We start from the raw sequence: 20,900 nt of genomic DNA, 5'->3' as shown, positions 1-20,900 counted from the left end.
AAGCCATTGGTGTATATTGGGTGCCTACTCTATATGTCAGGCACTGATGCACCTTTAGAAATTTTGGGTATGCAGCATCCATTCAGCAAAGCAAGCCCAAGGGCCACTGTATTCTAGTGCTTTTGCGTGTGGAATGTAAAATGCTTTACAAATGTAAACTCTCATGTCGATTACTGGAGTGAGCAAGTGTACAAGGAGGCTTCTGTTTCCTAGGAACATTATACTCCCCCACCCCCACCACATGCTGGGCATTGACCTCTCCAGAATACCTGTTAAGTGACTCCTACCAAACCAAGGTTGCATGTGTATGTGTATGTGCCCACGTACTCACCTATATGTCAGTATGTGTGCTGCTTCCCCATATTTTATTGCTTTAGACACTCTTTGGAAGTTTTTACATTGTATTTTATGTAGACACTTTATTAAAGTTGGGGACATAATGGTGGTTAACATTGGAGACATCACACTAGCTACCACAACACAGGTGGTATTTTCAGACATAACCATTAGTATAATAAGTTGAATATCAAACAATTCATCAAAAATTTATGCTCCTTATTTGAATAAAGTTTGCACTGGAAACTTTGGTTCAACTTATTATAATTTTTTTTCTAAAAATCCCTTATTGGGGGTGGGAGGGCGCAAGAATGGAGGAAGGAGGGACTGTATAGAGGGAAAAGAGGGGTGGGAGGGGTGGGGGGGAAGGAAAAACTAACAGAATGAATCAAACACCATTACCCTATGTAAATGTATGATTACACAAATGGTATGCCTTTACTCCATGTACAGAGAAACAACATGTATCCCATTTGTTTACAATAAAAATATTTTTTTAAAAAAAATCCCTTATTGAGCATCTACTATGGACCAAGGTAGGCACAAAGACAGAGATCCTGCTCTCTTGGGGCTCAAAGCCTATGAGGGAAAAGCGCATGCAAATGAACCACAACAAGAAAATGGGGACCCTGTAACAACCAAGCACTGTGAACACAGAGAAAAAGGTCTGTTCCCTGTGGAAAATAAGGAGGGATTTGCAGAAGCTCCAAGAAAAGAAGCCACAGATATTTAAGGACTGGGTACAGTTCCACTCCATGCCACGCCCCCCTTACACACACACACAAACACACACACACACAGCCTGTCTGTGTGAACCAACACAAGTCATGGATAGGGATATCCATGGGATATGTCCCTATCCATAAAATAAGGTTAAGAATACAAAATAGGGCTAAGGATACCCAGCTCCCAGGACTATGAGCATCGCAAACATTTGCAGAAGTTAGGACCTAAATTGACACCTGTAAGGGGAAATCAGGAGTAGGCAGCATTCCTGTTGAGCTCCGAAGGACCCTCCGGGGGTGAAAATGTGGTATGAAAGGCAAGCCACTTTTCTTTGAACTCTGGAACATCACCGAGAGTGGCCAAGGAGTGCACTTCTTCTGGACCCAAATCTGAAGTGACTGAATAGGTCTGGGGTGAGGACAGAACACGGAGGATTGGAGGGGAGCGGGTGGTGGGCGTGTGCCAGCTAGACGGCTCTATCTTTGGTCTCCTTCCTGTCTCTTTCCTTCTCAAACCTTCCACTTCCCTGCTTCCCAGCATCTCTTCCCTCCCACTTCCTCTCCTCCTCCCAAGCTCCTTCCCCATTTTCAAACTCAAATTCAAGTATGTTACCTGAAAGTTAGGTGAGCCTCACTCTATGTTAAACGGCTTTGCCTAAATGGGAAGTGTAGTACAAATGTTGGTGACTGCTATTAGTACAAGTTAATGCCCTTAAAAGACTACTCATAATTTTCCGGAGAGGTATATCTTGCATGGGGACCCACGGTGAATATATAATAGGCTTAGGAAGAAGTCGAAGGCAGGGCTGGAGTCCTAAATCAGAGGCTCCGAGACTCAGAAGTCCTTAGGAGGAGGCTCGGTGTGCCAGGTGAGAGGAGGACTCGACTCACTTCTCTTTTAATTATCTGATGTGCACACTGCCCTCCTCGGCTGCCTCCAGCCTGAGCTGATAAGAAAAGGCACCAATAAATATCTTGGCGGTCTGAAGGGAGAAACCATGTTTCATGGGACTCCCCGCTTCTACAGCTGTTGTTAAAATATTACTGCTAATTAGCTGGCTAGTTATATATAAACCCTTACAAAGGAGTATTTTTACACAATCATAAAATAAATTAAACTACCAAAAATTCATGCTGTTAATTAAAATAACCCCTGTAGGAGGGGGAAAAATCGCTACAAGGCTGAGGTAAACAGGAGGCAATTTCACAAGCACAAACTGATTAATTTTATTTCCCATTACATGTATTTGCTAATATCATCAGAATTAGGAAATAAAGCAATTTTGCCTTGACAGTAGTTCCAACGGAGGCAATTCTAGCAGAGGGTTGTCGCTGGCCAGATATGCCCTGGGCCCCAAGGCAGCTCTCCTGTCTGGAAGGAGGAAGGGGCTTTTCAGTAGAGTGGCATCCTCAGCAGATGAGTGGGAAAGTCAGCACTTCTGGTGCACAGGAACAGCCTCATCAGACTCTGGGACCGTTGGGACCTGTGATAGTCACATGCCCCTTGCATCCAAAGATAAAGATACTTGGGGATGGGAGAGAGACTGATGCTGAAGGTGTAGGAGGTATAGACATGAGCTCACCCACTCCAGTTCCAGGAGTAACAAGACAGTTTCCTGTCAATTTATTAACACAAATTCTTTCATGCATGTTTCCCTGCCCTACATTTTATAAGGTAGCTGTCCTTTCCTAAAGTATGTGTATATAATTCCTATATTTAAATAATTGCCCAAACCCCTTGCAGATCATTCTTTCATGAAAGATCACAACATGTTAATCAAAAAACTTGGAAGATATTTTATAACAACAACAACAAATGCTATTTAGAAAAGAATGGACTCAAGCTTCAAGGTCTTTGGCTCTTTGCCTGCCAGCCTGGCTGAAGGATGAACTTTAATTCAATTGGCAGCCCCTTCTGTAGGGGTAACATTGTATTCTCCCTGGCCTTCCCCCCTGCCAGTGGTCCAGAGCAAACATCCATCTGAGAATATTCCCAAAGCGCTCAAGTACATGACTGTATGATCCTTTTGGTGAATCAGAAAAATTCTCCATCCCTTGGACCATAATTAGTCTGATGACTTCCTAGCACCTTTGTGTGCGTTTCTCCACTTTTATGGCCCTGGGAGTGAATCCGCAGCTCAAGCCTTGTTGAGCTTCTAGTTTTATGAGATGGCTGTTCACAGGGACTCCTGGGCTTTGTCAGTGGGACACCAAACAGCTGGGAGAAGAGACAAAACTTCAGGCCTAAATCCAGATGTCTAATCAGTGCAATTCCCAATATCCAGATGTTTGATCAAGGGGGAGACAGCATTTTATAAATAATACTCCACTTTGGACAATGAAAATGAACAGGTGCACAAACAATTCTATAGAGCAGACAAAAGGAAAAAGCTCCTTACTGCTTCCGTAAGGCGTCGAATGTTTAATCAGTTTGCTCTGCTGTCATTTCTTTCCAAGTCACATTTTGCATAGATTACAGTTCACAGGAGCCAGCACTTGCCCAGGTCTTAGCAAAGCAATAGCCAGCGTGGAAGTGGCATGTGAGAGCCCCAGCTTCTGTGGACTACCTTCTCCTTCGTGATCCCGCCCACCATGCTGCCCTGCAGGAAGGTCTCTTTCTTCCCCACCATGACTGCAGTACAGTCCTGGCACTGGATACCCTGGGCTCCAGCCTCCACCTCAACACAGGAGCCACGTGGCTGTCCTAAAACTCCAACCGTGGCCCTTGCTCTTCCATTCAGAGCTCTGCAAAGCCTTGTTCTCAGGATGGAGCCCAGCGCCCTTGCACAGTCTGCAGGGTGGTCGGTGTTGCAGACTCATGTCCTCATGCCCGACATTGACCCTGGCCCTGTGCTGCAGCCTGTGAAGGATACCTGTGTTCGGCAGCATTCCTGTGAGTCCCCAGGCCTGCTGTTGCTGCAGTTGCCGCTTTCCCCACCCCCTTGCTGGCTCAGAGAACATCCACTGGTACTTCCCAAGGATTCCCTTGTCACCATCTGACCTCACCACCAGAGTCTGCCGCTCGGTCCTTAGTGCTCTTGTAGCATTTATCTCAGTATGTCTTTCCTATCCACTGATCCGATCTGGTTCATGGCTAACAGTGACAAAGTCTGCCAATTTCAGCCCCTAAACAGCTCTTAAAATCCCTTGCATAGCCTTCATGTTACCATGAAGACCCAAGTATACAGCCTCTGAAACCCTGCTGAGCTCACCCCCTCCACTCTGCAGACTCCCATCCTGCTGACCTCCACTACTTTGTGTCCCGATGCTTGCTGCCATCATGGTACCTGCCACCCACTGAGCATTCTAGGTCCTCCCCTCTCCTTCAACCTCAGAACCTCACTAATGCCCACTCATCCTGGGAGCAGATGGGCAAAGGAAAAAACCAGAACTCACCATCCTGTATGGTGGGGAAACTTTCCCAAGCCCCCTTTCCACCCAATTTGAATCAGATTCCATGGTTATGCACACTCAAAACTACACACCTTTCCCCCACTACTGTCCTATTTTGTACTCATAAAGTAGACTTCTGATCATCTTTCTCTTCCATTAGACTGCAACCTCCATGAAAACAGGATGCCACTCTTGTTCTGATATATCTTCACCCCTATCGAGATGCCTGGCTCATCAGCATGGCTCACAAATGTTTGTTGAAAGAACAAATAGATGATTTATGTGCATTCAACACATCCCCATGAGCACAGCATCCCCTTGGGTCCTGACACATAGTGGGTTGTCACTATGTACTTGTTAGAGGAATATCAGGTGCAAATGCAGAGATTAGAGAAAATTTCTGCACCTCGAACAATTAGAGTCCATGGTTCAGCATGGACTTATGGTAATATTGAGCTCCCTATCTCAGGAATCATGCAAAGAGGAGGCAAATGGAACATGTTGAGAATAGTCTGGAAGCAGTTCAACTAATGAACCTGATGATCTCTCCTTTTCCTTCCTACCTTTGTGTTCTGTGGTGCCTCTAGAAAAAAAACTAAAGAAAGGGTGGACATAAGGCAGAACAAGCTACAGAAATTAGTGAAAATTCAACAGTCTCAGAAAAGGAGATTTTCAGGTCAAACAGGAAAAAGAGGCTTTGTGCAAGTTTTCTTCATTGCTGGCAGGTAGCAGACGCGAGAGGCTCTGTAAAGTGTCGGAGCAATGAGTGACAGAGATGTCAGAGTTTACAGTTGTAACCAGCTGTCTGATGTCTACTCCTTCCTTAGCCTGGTCCTTATTTTTAGATTCAGATACAGCTCAAAAGGGACTCAGACTTTGAAGAACCAGGCAGAAAATTGCGCTAGTCACATGGAATCATCTCGACTGTTTTCTCAGCTGCTTCCTAAGAAAACAGATTTAACATTTGTCACCCTCGGTCCTGAATAAGGAAAGAGATTTCACTCTCTCCTGGAGCAAAAGATACGAGGTGGATTTGGCACTTGTTGAGTACAGAACAGGGTTCAGAAAAGTGATGTGCCCAGGCCATCTTTGTTTTTATGATCTTTCCATGTTTCCAAATTCAAGACATCAAATGAACTGCCAAGACTCTTCACAGGGCTCGCTCATCGAAACGGTCCTCCAGGAAACTGCTTCTTCCCTGCACCTCACCATTTCTCTTTCCATTCTCCCAGTCTCTTGTCCCTGGCCATCATTAACCTATTCCTGGAGTATAAGAATGGCCAGGGTTGGGAGCAGATGGGCAAAGGAGAAAACCAGAGCTCAGCAACACATCACGGCAGGGACTCAGGCTGCTGCCTCTCACATCTCTGCAGGCCCAGGTCAGCCATTATTAGTAATATTTCATATATCAGGTCAGAATCAGATCATCAATTTTTGAGTGTGTGCTGTGCACCACTTTCTTTATACGTATTAGTACACTGATTTTTGAATTAACTTAGCAGTTATATGCTATTATCCCTATTCTAGAGGTCAAGAAACAATGGCTTAGATAAGTTAAATATTTGCCTGAAGTCACACAGCCAAGAAGCATTAGAGCTAAGATTCAAACCCAAATTTTCTGCCCCAAACCCAGATGGGATGACCACGGGCTTACTGAGATTCTCATTAACAAAGACCTGGTAAGTTGTCACACTCAATCAACCAGGGCAGGCTTCTTCCCAAGAGGAAAGAAGGGACTGTCTGGAGACATTTTAGTCATCACAAATAGGAAGGAATACTGGTAGCTAGTGACTGGAGACCAAGGATGTTCCAAATATCCTGCAATTCACAGGAGAGGCTATAGGAAGGTCTACCCAACCCAAAATATTATAGCAGCAAAGTTGAAACACCAACACAATCCAGACATCATTATGCAAAATGGGTCCCCACCACCAACTCTGTGACCTGCTCTGTGGAAGAGGGGATCCACTCATAGCCACTTTACACATAGGTACGTGCTTAAGAACAGCTGGGATTGGCCAAGGTTCTTTTTAAGAATGTTTGTTTTCAAAGTAGGAGGGAGGATCATATGTCTCTAAAAATTTGTCAGTGTCTTCAATATTCTCTATTTTGTTGGAGTATAGATTTTCAGAGTAGCTTCTAATTATGTTATTATTTCAGTGGTGTCTGTTGTGATCTTTCCTTTTCTACCACTAATCCTAGTAATATGTGTTTTCTCTCTCCTCTTCGTAAGTGTAGCTAAGGGTTTATCAATTTTGTTTACTTTTTTCGTTTTGCCAGTTATTTTGAATTGTTTCTCTTGTTTTAATTTCATTGATATAAAAAAAAAAGTTAAGGAGGAGAGAAAGGAAAGGAAAGTGAAAATAAAAAGAGAAAGGAGAAATCCAACTTAGAAACTTCCACTCTGCAGCCTTCAACAGCTGGATCACACACACGGGAGTCAACCAGAGTGACAGGACAACAGGCTGCTTGTGTCTTCATGAATAACACAATGTGCCGGTTAGATGCTCTTCCCCATTTAGAAACAGGTAGTTAATGGGAATTGAAGTGATCCAATGCTGTGTACCCCAAGGTTACTTACATCTTGGGCCTAGGTGGCTCAGAGCTCATAAATAAAGCATTCGAGTGTCTTATTTTAGGCCTGGTCAGATAAGCAAGGAATTGCATCATGTGAGCAAAACCCATAGTGCGATATGACACTGAGCCTGGTAATTCCAGGAGCTCTTGGAATGTGACATTTCAAGCACAGTACACTGAGTTCATACCCTGTGGAAGCACCGAGACCCACTGGGCCCTCATATCCCTTCATCGCCTTGATTCAGCTGCCACGAGAGAAGGCTGTCACTGAGCCGGACTCTAAATTATGCCAAGCTCATTCTCTACTATGCAGAAGTTAATTTGGGGCACATTTGCAACTTATAACTCTGATTTACTCATTTGCTGTTACGAGGACCACACACAGCTTGACAGCTTGCCAGTTTGCATAGACCATTCCCTCAGAAAAGATTTCGCCCAAGTCGTGACCTGGCTTGGCAGCTCCAAGAACAGCTGCTGGACACTGGCAGATGTGGAACTGAACATCAAAAAAGAAAAGTATCTTCTCTTGGCCTCAAATTTTTACATGTAATTATGTAATCATATCCCTATTCAGATACTTTGACGTCAATTGTGCTTAATTAAATTGTTGCTAATTTGTTGTTTTATTATTAGTTCATAGTTTGTTTGCTGGTGTGCACTCACAAACCATGTGTGTATACACACACACAAACACACAAGCTCAGTCATAGCAGAGTTGTTGTTTTGAAAGTAATGAAAATACTCTCTATGAATAATTTCTCTATGTGACAGACAACTAAAGATTTCAAAGCATGCTTGTTCCTATGGTGTACAAATGACTGGACAAAAAACTTTAATGGGATAATTTGCTGGTAATATTGTTTTTCCCCCACAGATCATCTACAATCTGATATCAATCAAATAATATATTCTTTGCATGAAAAATTCTATCATAAAAAAAACAATCGACTCCCACAATATGTTTCTCTGAGACCCATATATACTATTTCTTGTTCAGACCCTTAGGATCTAAGGGCATGTCTTTAATGAATGTTTGTAAACTTGAACTGATTCAAGACACATGGTCTACGTTTTCTATGAGACTATGTAAGTAGCTGGTCATTGACTAGAAGCCACCACCACCAAGACACCTATGGAACCATCTTCTAGGAATTGTTTCCTCCAAACACTCACCTACTGTCCTGCTTCATGGGGAAATTGGAAGAGCCAATTCTGCCTCTGACGCTGTTTCTCAAGTGTGGGCCACAGGGCACCTACTTATTAGAAACAAGGATATTAATACACTTGTTAGAGGACTTGCTAGAGAAGTACAGGGAACTTTGCAAAAACAATTCGCAGTCAACCAATTAGATGTGAAGCTCGGGGGCAATCTGTCCTTCTACCAATGTTTTCAGGTGAAATCGGCTTTCTTCTTTGAGTTCTGGAGAATATGGAGAGGGGAGTGTCTTCCTTTGCATTCTGTCACTATAAGTGAATGCCACGGACTGGATAATTTATGAAAAGAAAAGAAATGTACTTCTTTGAGTTCTGGAGGCCTGAAAGTCCAAGGTTGAAGGGCTGCATCTAATGAGAGCCTTCTTGCTGGAGGGGACTCTGCAGAGTGCCAGGTAGCACAGAGCAAGCATGCTGGCGAGAGCTCCATTCATAAGGAAGATCCTCCCTCCGTGACCCATGAACCCATTACCCCAAGAGTGGAATGATTATTCCACTTGTGAGGGCAGAGCCTTCATGACCCAGTCACCTCCTCAAAGTTCTCACCTCTCAAATACTGTTAGCAAGTGACTCTGGGGATTAAGTTTCTAGCACAAGAAACTTGGAAGACACATTCGAAACACTTTGGGGAGTAGAAAGCAAGGTCACCTTCCCTGGAATGAGGGGCAGGGAAGTGTGATTATAGAGAAAGTGCTCTTAAACTTACTGTATTTGAAAAAGGCCAATATCAAAAATTTCTAGCTAATCAGTTGACTAAAAAAAAAAAAAAATACTCCATTGCTCAGAATGATAACCCACTCAGTCTCTACAAAAAGAAAAACTGAGTTACAATCATAATGTCATGTATACTCAGGAAGAAAGAAAAACACAGCTATGGACATGAAAATACTTTAGAAGGAATTTTCAACCAAAACTGTAAAAAATGACAGTTTTCCCTAACTAATCTGATAAAACTCTACTTACTTTCCAAGCATTCTAGTTTATAAAAGATTTTGCTCTAATTCACCAGGTAATTGTCCCTTTAGTTTTCTATTCCAGTTTATCATCACTATTGTGACAGAGTAAAGTGACTTTAATTAAAAATTCTAAAAGACGCTTAAAAGGAAAATAGTAACACAGCTTACATCAAAGAGATCAGCTATGTGCTCAAAATTATATCTGAACCCCACCTGGCACACATCACTTGCCCCAAGTACCAAATACCTGTTAACTTTATTTCAGGATCAGCTGAGTAAATGTGTACAGAACATTGAATTAGCACACTGCAATTGTGCAGTGTTACTGTGTTTGTGGCTGTGGTTCTGTGAAGGGACTCATTTCACCTTGCACATGGGTCTCCACAGCCCACAGATGAAGGTATTTGTGGATAACATGCCACCAATTAAAATGTTAGCTCTTCGGGTGGAGCAGGGGGTGTACCAGTTCTTCTCTTTGTACCAACCACATCCCTGCCATCCAACATCTATCTGGCTGGGTATAGAGTTGCCCCCAAAAGATACAGGTGGCATGATGAGGAGCATCCTGAGAAGGTTAGCACCCAGTGGGATGAGAAAGTCCTCGGCCTTGCTCTGTGGCTGCAAACATCGGATAAAGCACCTTCCCTGCCAAAACTCAAAGGAACCTCTAATTCGTACACACAGGGCCATGGGTTTCTTCCCCAGAAGACTCTGAGGTAAGATGGCCACCTCAGCACACCTGGGGAGAAAGTGGATTGTCAGCAAGCTTTTTGCAAATTCACCTGCTTTAATTCTATAACCACAGAGAAGTGCAGTACCCTGGCCCGGGAATCATGACACCTCTGTTCACACCCCAGCTGTATTCGAGATTTACCGTGTGGCCTTGGGCAGCTCATTTAACCTCACAGCATCTTAATTTCTTCAGCTGGGAAATGAAGAGGCTGTCTTCATCGTGGGCACAGCGTTTCAAGGTTAATGCAGGAGGCAGATATTGAAATGCAACTTAGCGGGGGAATGTCTAATTCTGGAGAGGAAGTCGGGCACAGCAGTGCACTTCTGGGTGGTAAGAACATGTACAGGATCACGGAGCTGAGCCCTAAGGTCAGTCACGCACACGAGGAGCGCAATAAGCCACTCACAATACACCACCTGGAGTCTTTCATTGTTATTGCCAAGTGGAGTTGATAAAGCAAACAAAGCAAGGGTTGGGAGTCCTAATTTATCAAATGTTATTGATGCAGATCTCACATTGACAAGTGATGCACTGCTTTTAGATTCCGATCAATAAATCCATTTCATAATACAGTCCAATCCCAACACTTCGCCCCCAAATCCATCCATCTAGATATTAGAGATCCATCCTGCTTTGCCTGCAGTCTGTCAAATGTCACCACAGAGTGCAGAAGCCACCCTGCCAAGTCTATATCCTGAACTAAATCCCAATGGAAACTTCCCAGATATAAATAACCACTATGAACATACAGGAAAGAAAAATAGCTATGAAGTTTCACTCTTACATTTTTTTTCCTTTTAGCCTGTGACAAGTAAAAATCATAGAGTTCCTCACTCTCCAAAAACAATCTAAAACCAGAAGGTTTAACCAATTCAATTTTCTAGTCACTGTGACAACTATTCTAATCTGCCAGGTGCCCAGGAGGCCCCCGCTGCACACTTGAAAGAAGCTTCCATTCCTGGCCTCATTGGGGACAGTGGTGTTTGAGGACACTCGGGGTCTCATGCCATGAGGATAGAATTCTCCATTTACATACAGGAGGAACATTCCTTCTACTTGAAGTTGACCAGTGAGATCCTGGGGAGTCAGTTGTAAGGAAACCCCAGTGGGAGGAAGAGCTCACTGTTCCCAAAACCAGGAGAAGTAGCATAAAGGAACAGAACTCAGCCTGACCCTTGACATCTGGACCTGGATCATACAGAGCCAAGAGTGTGTGACTTAAGGTAAGTCATGTCACCACGCTGAGGCTATTGGCCCAACGCCTACAGAGGTCTATGGCAAGATTCAAATAGTCCAAAATCACCAAATACAATGCCTATCACATAGTAAGTACTGAATAAATGTGTTGAGATATAATCCGAATCAAGCAACACTGAATTATTGATAATACTTGTTAACCAATGGGCAATAGTTCATTTATTGAACTGAGCACAGGGTTACATGCCTGTAATCCCAGTGACTCAAGAGGCTGAAACAAGAAGACTGTTAAGTTTGAGGCTAGTCTGGGCAACTTAGCAAGACTCTGTCTCAAAATAAAATTTAAATAAAGGGTGGGGGATGTTGTTCAGTGGCAGAGGACCCCTGCATTCAATCCCCAATATCAGGAAAGAAAAACTGAATTGAGAAACACTGAATTATCGATATTGCTCATCGATCAATGGCAAAATAGTTCATTTGTTGAATGCATACCATAGGCCAAGGAGAGCACTAAATGGTGGGAACGGAGAAGAGAGATTACGATGCCCTTCCTCAGGATAAGACAGAGGAAATGGGAAAAACTGGATGAGGAGACAGATCACGCCTAGGCATGAGAACCCAGCATCACAAGGGCAGAACACTGCGGGCCCAGAGCCCAGGGCGGGCAGGCACCCCACACCCAGGTCTGGGGGACCGTGAAATTACCCCTGCACTCCTCACCCAGAGTGGCGGGCTAGACACTGCTGCAGTGTGGAACTGACACCTGTGCTCATTTGCTCAGGGACTGCACACTCATTTTAATATTAGCCTCAAACAGGTTGTTAGAAAAGTAAATCTGCTGCAAATAGAAAAGCCTATGTGTGGATTGGTTTAGGATTATCTGGGCTTTCAGATTTTCCTGCCCACATCCAAAGGAGAGATGCAGGGCAGCCCCAGGTGCCATCCTGGAGTGCTGGAGGTAAATTACAATGCCATCGAAAGCAATAAACTCTTTCTCCTATTGAATTGCATGAAGCATTCGCATGCTGGGGCCTCTGTTCCCATGCACAATAAAAAGCAGAGGAGGGAAGAAAAGAGGGAAGAGGGAGGAGAGGGGATAGGCCTGAGGGGCAGAAAAGGAGAAGACACTAGAATCTCTAAAATTGCCCTCATCCCATCTGGCCACTCAACAGACACAGGCCAAGGAGGGATGGAAGGCAGGAAATGGGAGAGAACGTGTCCAGCTACTTAGGCCTCCCTTCCCTGAGCAGGCTCCCTGGGGTGGACAGACTTGCTTCTTCCTTAGAATTTAAAGGCTCTCTTGCTGTTTCATATGCAATGATTTGGAGGCAACAGTCTTCCCCAGTATCCCCAATCTATCCTTGCTGCTTTTACTGCCTCAGAATTTCCAAAAGTCATCTGGATGGCCACAGACAGAATTTTTATTGTATTTGATGCAATACCCACCGTTACTCATCTTAAATGATTTGTTTAAATCAAGTTATTTTGTAAAATGTTTCTATTGTTCTAGGCACCAATGTCTATAAACACCATGGTTATTAAAACTAGTTCTTTTCCTAATGAACATAAATATTACAATAGCATAGCACAGACATTAGGAGTACAGATGGGAATGTGTCCAAATCCTGGCTCTGACACTCCTAGCTGTGTCATCTTGGAAAACTTACTTTTCCGTGCCTCAGTTTCATGGTCTGTTAAATAGAAAATACCTATTTCAAAATCATGATTAATTATGACTCATAAAACTTTCACACCATCTAGAACCTTCTATATGAACAACACTCAGAAACACTAAACAAGGCATTAAATCGGTTTGCTTTTGCTGTTATTCTTCTTAGATTATCTGTTGACACCCTGTTCCTGCCCCTGTCAAAACCAAGGGCAAAACCAATAAATAACACACTCCCCTGCCTCTAAAACCTGTGCATTTTAAGGTCCATCTTAATAGTAATAATAATAGTATTTATTATTACTATTATTACATAATAGTATGAAATTACATAATAGTAATTTCAGCCACTTATCAAGCATCCGTGCTCGGGACTTGAGTGCAGGCCCTGTGCTCAGGACTTTCTACACATCATCTAACTTAATCTCCATTCTGACCCTCTGAGGAAGAGCCAGGCTTAAAGAGATTGGACCTTTGTCCCAAACTTCCACAACTTGTAACCCAAAGAGTCAAGACTCAAACCCAGGCGAGTCTAACCCAGAACCTATGAACATCCCTCTGAGCCATGAAGCATCTCCCCAAAATTCCCTCTGCCAAGAGTCCCTCAGGGTACCCTTCAGGACACGTTCTTTCCTTTCCCATCATGGGGACCTCTCCCACTGGACTAAGTAAACTTCACACTGTGATATAATTATTTACTGACTTGTCTTTCCCTCCATTAATCAGGATAACTTTATATTTTAACCATTTAGAAGGAACTCATTCTAGAAAGTCCCTGAATTTGAAAAAGGGTTTCAGTATCCTGAATGGAACTTAACATTTTCTTTAAGACTCTAGTCATCTTTATCAACACCAAATCCTGTAACGTTCTATGATGTGAACATGACATCAGGCGACTGCTCTGAGGGATACAGGGTGACGGTTAAAAGACTAGACCCCCGAGCCCCTCCGGAGACCTGTTGACCCAGAATCTCCAGGTTATAGAGCAAGGATCATTCAAAATTAAGACCACAACCTTAGGGCCTGGTGAGCATCTGACCCTGCTTAGGACTCCTGGGTCCAGCTGGGCTTTAGCTCCTGGGTCTACTTTTCATAGTTTTTCCGACCAATCCCACCCTTCAACTTGACAGCTACACTTCTCCCTGTCAACCGGCATCTGCAGGATGATCCTCTCCTATTCCTCTTCTACCCACTAAAGCTATGATTTCTGAAATATTTCTTTCTTAGCTTTAGAACATTTTCCTGTGAACCGATTCTTAAGTAGATGCCCAATATAAAGCACATAATGTCAGAGTCGTTTGATGGAACCTGAGAGGGGACCTAGATTTCTAATGTTGGTCTACTCCCTCCCTGTGGCCCCCTCACTACCACTGAAAGGGGCCCAGAGGCCCTTCCCCACATTCCCTAAGCTTCCACAGACAGCAATTCCAAAACCACTGAAATAATGCAAACTCTGGCAAATCTTGTCATACTTTTTTTTTTTTTTGTGACAGACAATGTATTTTTAATAAACATCCAAGATTATCAAAAAAAAAAAGAGGTTTTTCTCGTGGAAATTTGTCAGTGTGGCCCAAAATAAAGTCTGTATTCCATTCTATTTCAGAATATGTTACCAAAATTATAATCAAACCTCCATGTTGTATTTGCAAAGTCATTCCTTATAGTGAATTCTTCTCAACATGGAAAGCAAGAATTTCATTGCAAGAATAATTGGACTACCATTTACTTTTGAAAGGCACTCAGAAAAATAATGGTCAAGAGAATTTGCCTTTTCAAAAAAAAAAAAAAAAAATCTCTCCTCCGTGGAAGAGAATGTCAGAGCATCGAGAAAAACATTCTAATCTTTAAAATTGCAGGTATCTTATATTGGACATATTCTAAATACATTAGTAAGTTAGAATCTAAAAAGAAGTTTTCGAGCACCAGTTTTTAAACTTGAAAAAATGTAAACAGAGTTCTTTTAATGATCTCTTTGGCTTTTTCTTCCAAAATTTATAATGTTTGAGATTCCAATTTAGGAAGCAAATTTAACATCACATGCATGAGAGGCAGACACTGGGAATTTTGAATGGGGGATGCAATAAGATTTCAATCAGGAATTATGCAAGGTTCAAAATTATATTTATCAAAGAAAGATACGGTAAATGTGACAAAATAGTAGCCATTGCTGCATGTGGGGGTAAGGTTTACAGAGTTTTGTGAGCCATTTTTAAACCTTTCTGTAGGTTTGAAATTCTTCAAAATAAGATTTAGGAGAAGAAAGTTCAAAGCAGTGTGCTAGGTGTATGCATGAGAGACTGAGGCACTGAACAGGACCTGGATCGTGGGGAGAAGTGCAAGTCATCTAAGACACAAAATTTAAGGAAACACTCATAGGATCCCAAGAGGGATGCCCTCTTCAAGGTTGGTATCTCTTGTGCTTCCCTTGCCCAGAGCCAGTCCTGGTAGGGAACAATGGCAAATTCATCTGCATTCTCAAACTGACTGTAACAAACTGTACAAACACTTTTGACTTCTAATAAAAAGCTTAGGGCTGGGGAGATAGCTCAGTCGGTAGAGTGCTTGCCTTACAAGCACAAGGCCCTGGGTTTGATCCCCAGCACCCCAAAAAAAAAATTTAAAAAAAAGCTTAAATCCAACTTTATCCATGCATCCATCTACTCACTTATTCTCTGGGTGGGTATTAAATGCACTACACACTTAAGTGACTACTCTGTGCTAGGCACCTCCTCCATTCCAGTCAACTGTTTTGACTTTCAAGCAAATAATCTTAAGCCAAATTCAAGATGTGTTCAGTGCAGGGGAAGCCATCAAAAGCCAGTTCCTGCTAAAATGTTTATGCATCTGATACTGTTCTAATATATGATTTTTATTGCCATCATTATTACCAGTAGCAGCAGCAGCAGTAGCCTCTACCTGCATGTCTATTTTCCCAATTTGGTTGCACATTTCCAGGTAATTGGTATAATTCATCTTTTTTCCTTTGGCATCCAAGATGGTGGTACATAAAGTGCTTAAAAAATATGTTCATTTAATGAATAAAACTCTATTTATTTGTTTTACAGTTCTGATGAATATGAAACTTCTCCCTGCGTGGCCTAAGAACAGTAGCTAACATCTATTGGATGTTAGAATCTGCCCAGTCTTTTCTAACCTCTTTCCATACACCAACTCCATTAAGCTTTGCACCAAACATGTAAGTGCTACTATTCATCTCCTACCAGTACACCAAAATGAGAGGTTGAGTACCTTTTCCACTGCCACAGAAGAAAGGCCACCCCAGATACAAACCCATGAGACTTCACTAAGCTGTGTCACAACCATTACCCAGGGAGGTGCTCCCTGGTTCCAAACAGCACATGCCCTCAGGCTGCTTTGCATCAACTACTATGTACAAAGACCAAATAGAATTAGGAACACCTTCAGCAAAACAATCTTCAACTCTCATGGCCTGGGCCGGCAAGTCAGACTTTGGGGACTTCCTGCTTAATTTCACCTTGTCTAAATACAACCAACTAAAAATAACCTGTAAGGGAAGTGTCTCAGAATTAGGAGAGGAGCCGCAGAAGGCTGCAGAGGACATGATGTGAAAGAATGATCCTGGCCTCTGAAAACACTGCGGAAGCTTTTCAGCATCAGCAAGTTGCATGTTGTGATGAGAAAACAAAGTTTCCAATTATTGAAATTCCATAGTGTATTTAATTATGCAATTATCTTATTGTATTAACAAGTACGAGGGCACAGAAGCAATTGCTGAGATTTCTGCAATTTGGAAGCACAGGATCTGTTCTTTCCCCCGGCTGATTACTTCTCAGGAATCCATCCATTTTTCTTGGATTATGGAAATGATCCTGTTTTTTGAACTGCTTCATTCAGAAACTGAAAGCCAGTTAGACTCCCACTCTTCACACTCCAAATTTCAAGTTTGACCCCAGTACAGACTGAGCATTTTTCAGGGGGGTAAAGTCTGCAAATACACATAATTTTTGTTTCCATTAATCATGGTAAGCTCTTTTCTCTTTTGAAATTCAAATAAATATAGTGTAAATATAAATTTTAAAAGTAGTTGTACAAATTACATATTTTCAATGATGCGAACACGAATACATTCTTGTTCATTTGCTTAATAAGGATTTATCCCAAAGGGTTCATATATTAGACTGTAAAACCCAGAGTATTCCATCAAAACATCTAAAATAGGTATTCTGTGATGCTATTATTCATTTCTATTTGCCTCAGTTACTTCAGCAAATATGAAATGTAATCATGCAAAATTAAACATTCCATACATTTTCTATTCATTCTCTAATATTCTCCCTACACTCCAAAATAGGCTATCATACTTTCAAGTTTAAGGGAACAAAATGTGAATCGAATTTCTTGTTTCTGAAAGCATCATGAGTAATAGGTCTTTTTACTCAGGGCTTTTTGTCAAAGAATCACCCCTCTCTTTATACATAAAACATAATTAATCCATACAGCCTGCTACATCTCTACCCAATGAGAGCACTCTTTGCTGAGGGAGAACTTTAATATTTGCATTTTCTCCACCTGAATGTGGTCCAGGCTTTTAGAAATGATATTTCATTTACTTGTGCATGATTAAGAGGCAAAGTCATATGCAGGAAAACCTGGTTGCTCCTCCCAGATAAGGAATCGTAAAGCCTCGACCCCTGGAACCTCAGCTTTGCAACCTCTTAGCTCTGAGAGAATGGAGCAGTCACTGAGCTTCCCTGTACTTCAGGTCTTGTACTGGTACAATTGGGATCATGAGAGTTCCTATCCCACAGGACGGCTGGGATGAAATGAGTGAATAGGTGTGGATCACTTCACATTCAGCCTTCATAGCATTAAAAGTTATGATCTCGTCCTGCTCAGCTGACACCTCATGCCTTTCGAAGTCATTTGACAACAGTTACCTCACTGGGGTCTCAGTGCCTTTCTGTGAGCCAGTAGACAATGCTGTTATTCCCATTCTACAGATGGGAGTGAGCTTCAGATCCTGCTGCTGGCAGTCAGAACCTGACACCCTGGGAACTAGACTTCCACCATTCCTCCTTTGATCCTGGACTCTGTGATCCAGACAGTCCCTGCCTATGTTGTGGGGGAGGAAGGAGGTCTTGTTTCCAGCGAGACATGGAAAGCATCCTGCTGCCAAGACTTGTCTTGCATAGCAAAAAAGATCCAGATCGGCAGGAGACACGACAACGGGACTGCCGTAATCATGATTTCTGCTAACTATGAAATGAAAGTTAATTTCATGCCTCGCATCCACAGACAAAAAGGTTCAGAGCTGTTTAAATTCTCTTCAGCCCAATGACAGTTAGTAAACAGGAGGCTTCGTGTTCTAATGCTCGAAATCACCCTTCGTATCTCAATATATTATTTATGCACTCAGCTTAAAATAAACAGCAACTCCAAAGTAGGTGAGTGGTCTCATTTAGCATGAACTTTTTTTTCCACTGTGACAGTTACTTTTAAACATCGGTAAACAACCTTAATTCACTTCTAACGAATTAGTAGGCTACTGCTGTGTCTACAGGAGGCAAGCAGATTGTATTATCAACCAAAACAACTTTCTCCCTGTCAATCATCTGCACCTCACAGAGGGATGTGGGCTTTGCTGTCTTGTTACTCAAACCGATCCATGGGCGCACGTGATTCTGGACCATTTCTTCCGAGGTCATTCTCTTCCATGTCTTTGATTAGGTCTCTTGACTCTGAGATGCAGGATGGGACCTGGTGAAGGTAGATTCTTAATGCTGCTTGTTAAGAAAGATATAGACAAGTGAGAACCTTTCCAAGGAGGTAAAGATTGTGGAAATCATGACAACGACTTCTCCTTGTGGAGGAAACTGAAACTGACACAAGAGGGGACCCAAGGGGTGCCACCTAGTATTTAAAAAGGTGTCACTTGGCAAGAGGAAAACTTGTGCTCTATAGGTATAGGTGCTAAAATCACGACCCACAGGTGGAGACGATTAGAAGAAGTGAAGTCGCAATGGGCAGATGCTCTGCCTCTAGGGACTCTCAAGCACCAGGCAGATGGAACTGGCCCACGGACATAGGTCCTCCATCCCATGAGTCCCAGGGTCACTGGCTAAAATGTGCTTCAAAAAGTTTTTAAATATCTCTATGTTAGGAGTTTTTAAAAAGTGTCAGCCACCCTTTTAAAAAAGAGAAAATGCCATGGCTTTAAGGCACCAGGCAGATAGCCAGCCACTCCGCAGCCATACATAGAATTCCAGGACATTGCTTGACCTAGCAAAATAAAATGGCATGCCATTCAATGGAGAAAATCAAGTGAAACAGTCACTTTGGGATTGCACTGTCTCTGCCTACTCTCTGGCTTGTACCTTTTTGGACAGGAAGCAACTCCCGAGTCACCTGGACTGAAACCTAGTTTAAGAGATTCGATCCACACTGAGCTCACCAGCCTGGCTGGCCTGCTCTCCTCCCCAGGTCTGGCAACACAGTACTTAGCCACCTGTCACCATTAACAAAACCTCGCTCGCCCTCATTGGAACATTCAACCTCTGCCCGAAACCAGCCCCTTCTCAGAAGCAAACTGCTCAAAATGAAGTCAAATACAATCCAAAAAGAACAGGGGGTGGGGGAAGGGAATAAAAACACCATGCATTTAAATCTACAGATTATATCAACATTTTTACATAATGTGCAAACATACATTCTTCAAAATTATCTAGAAAACACTGCTTGAATTATTTTCTTTTTTTTTTTTTTTTTTTTTGCTGAAAAAGATAACTTTTCTACATCCAACATGTTGACAAAAATGTTAGAGAGTTCAGAAATATTAAATTCCTCAAAAGAAGTCAGATTATCAATATCTGGGTGTGAAACATGGTGTTACTGGATCCCTGATATGGCAAGAGCAGACATCTGGTATTTGCACTTTGGAGTAATAGAAAATAACATGACAGTAATGTGTCATACTTACAAAGTACCCTTCATCCATGGGGCTCCGATTTTACCAATATTAGTTCACTGATTTTCGCAAAAAACCTGAAAGGCAGAGGGTAAGTTTGTGTTACCCCCACTTTGCAGATGGGGATTGAAGTCAACAGGGGAATCAACTATTGGTCCATTAGGGGGAGAATTCAGTGGTAGGAGGGTAAGGATTAGGACTTGGTTCTTCCCCATCACAAAGCATCTTGACCATCCCACCGTCCCCCTGGAGACTGCTATTTTCCCACATAACTTTCACCACAATCTGAACTTATTGGACACGTTTTGCCCATAGAAAAACAGTGTTGCATGTAACCCCGTGTTCATATGAACCCAGACACCAGGATTCCCTTCAAACCGAAGAAAGGGGTGGGAAAACTTCCTACGTTCCATTTAAAATATGGAGGAAAAATTAGATTGACAAAATGCAACCATCCAACTAAAATTTGGCCAGAAAATAATGTTACTACTGTTCAGTTTGTTATATACTTATGTTCACATGTCAGCATATGGACTTGTCTTCAAAAAAATATTCCAAAGAAGTCAGGATGCTTCAGAAGTAATCTCGCCAGCAACATTTTTAGAAGGGTGTATTTTTAACAATCCTTTCTAGGACATCCCATCCTTCTTACCACTCTTGGGCCATTTATTCATGCATTGAAAAAATAACCAATATTCGTTGAGTTCTTACGAGGTTTAAGCTTATCATTGCATCTGGTTTCTTGGAAGACACAAAAAAAATATGTACAACGTAGGTCCTGTCATCAAGAAATCCGCCATTCAACAGTTTGGTTTTAGTGCCCCATGACCACTCTGATCAAAACCCTCCAGAAAGATCCACTGGTTTCCGGACACCCCTGGTGAGTCATAGACACCTATTCCAGAAGGATGACACTTTCAGGGAATAGTCTCAAGAAAGATGGCTTGTGTTCTGTTTATGAGCCGTCCTATGTGGGATGGCAGAAAAGCTAACCGATGGGTCTCCTGGAAAAGTGCCTGTGACTTGAGGGTCACGATTTCCCACCGTTCTCCTTACCCCTTTCCCCCTCAGATGCCCACGCACATTCCCACCTCCAGACCTTTGTCCCTCCAGCTGTTCCCCTGGCATGAGACCACCTTGGCAGGACCACCATGAC

General features: G+C 42.5%; 1 protein-coding gene across 1 annotated transcript in view; it reads right to left on the bottom strand.

Annotated features, from left to right (window-relative positions):
• The window catches only part of PPARGC1A (PPARG coactivator 1 alpha), a 606,121-nt gene that overhangs the window by 414,078 nt on the left and 171,143 nt on the right, over positions 1–20,900 (bottom strand). The window contains exon 2 of the mRNA XM_079153479.1: positions 19,757–19,821. Within this exon, the coding sequence (XP_079009605.1) occupies positions 19,757–19,774 (18 nt within the window). The 5' untranslated portion in view covers positions 19,775–19,821. The remainder of the gene's footprint in view (positions 1–19,756; positions 19,822–20,900) is intronic.

Source organism: Sciurus vulgaris (genome assembly GCF_902686455.1).
Source record: "Sciurus vulgaris genome assembly, chromosome: 9".
NCBI classification, from domain to species: Eukaryota; Metazoa; Chordata; class Mammalia; order Rodentia; family Sciuridae; genus Sciurus; species Sciurus vulgaris.
The sequence above is the reverse complement of the archived record's forward strand: the minus strand, read 5'-3'. Positions and strand labels throughout refer to the sequence as shown.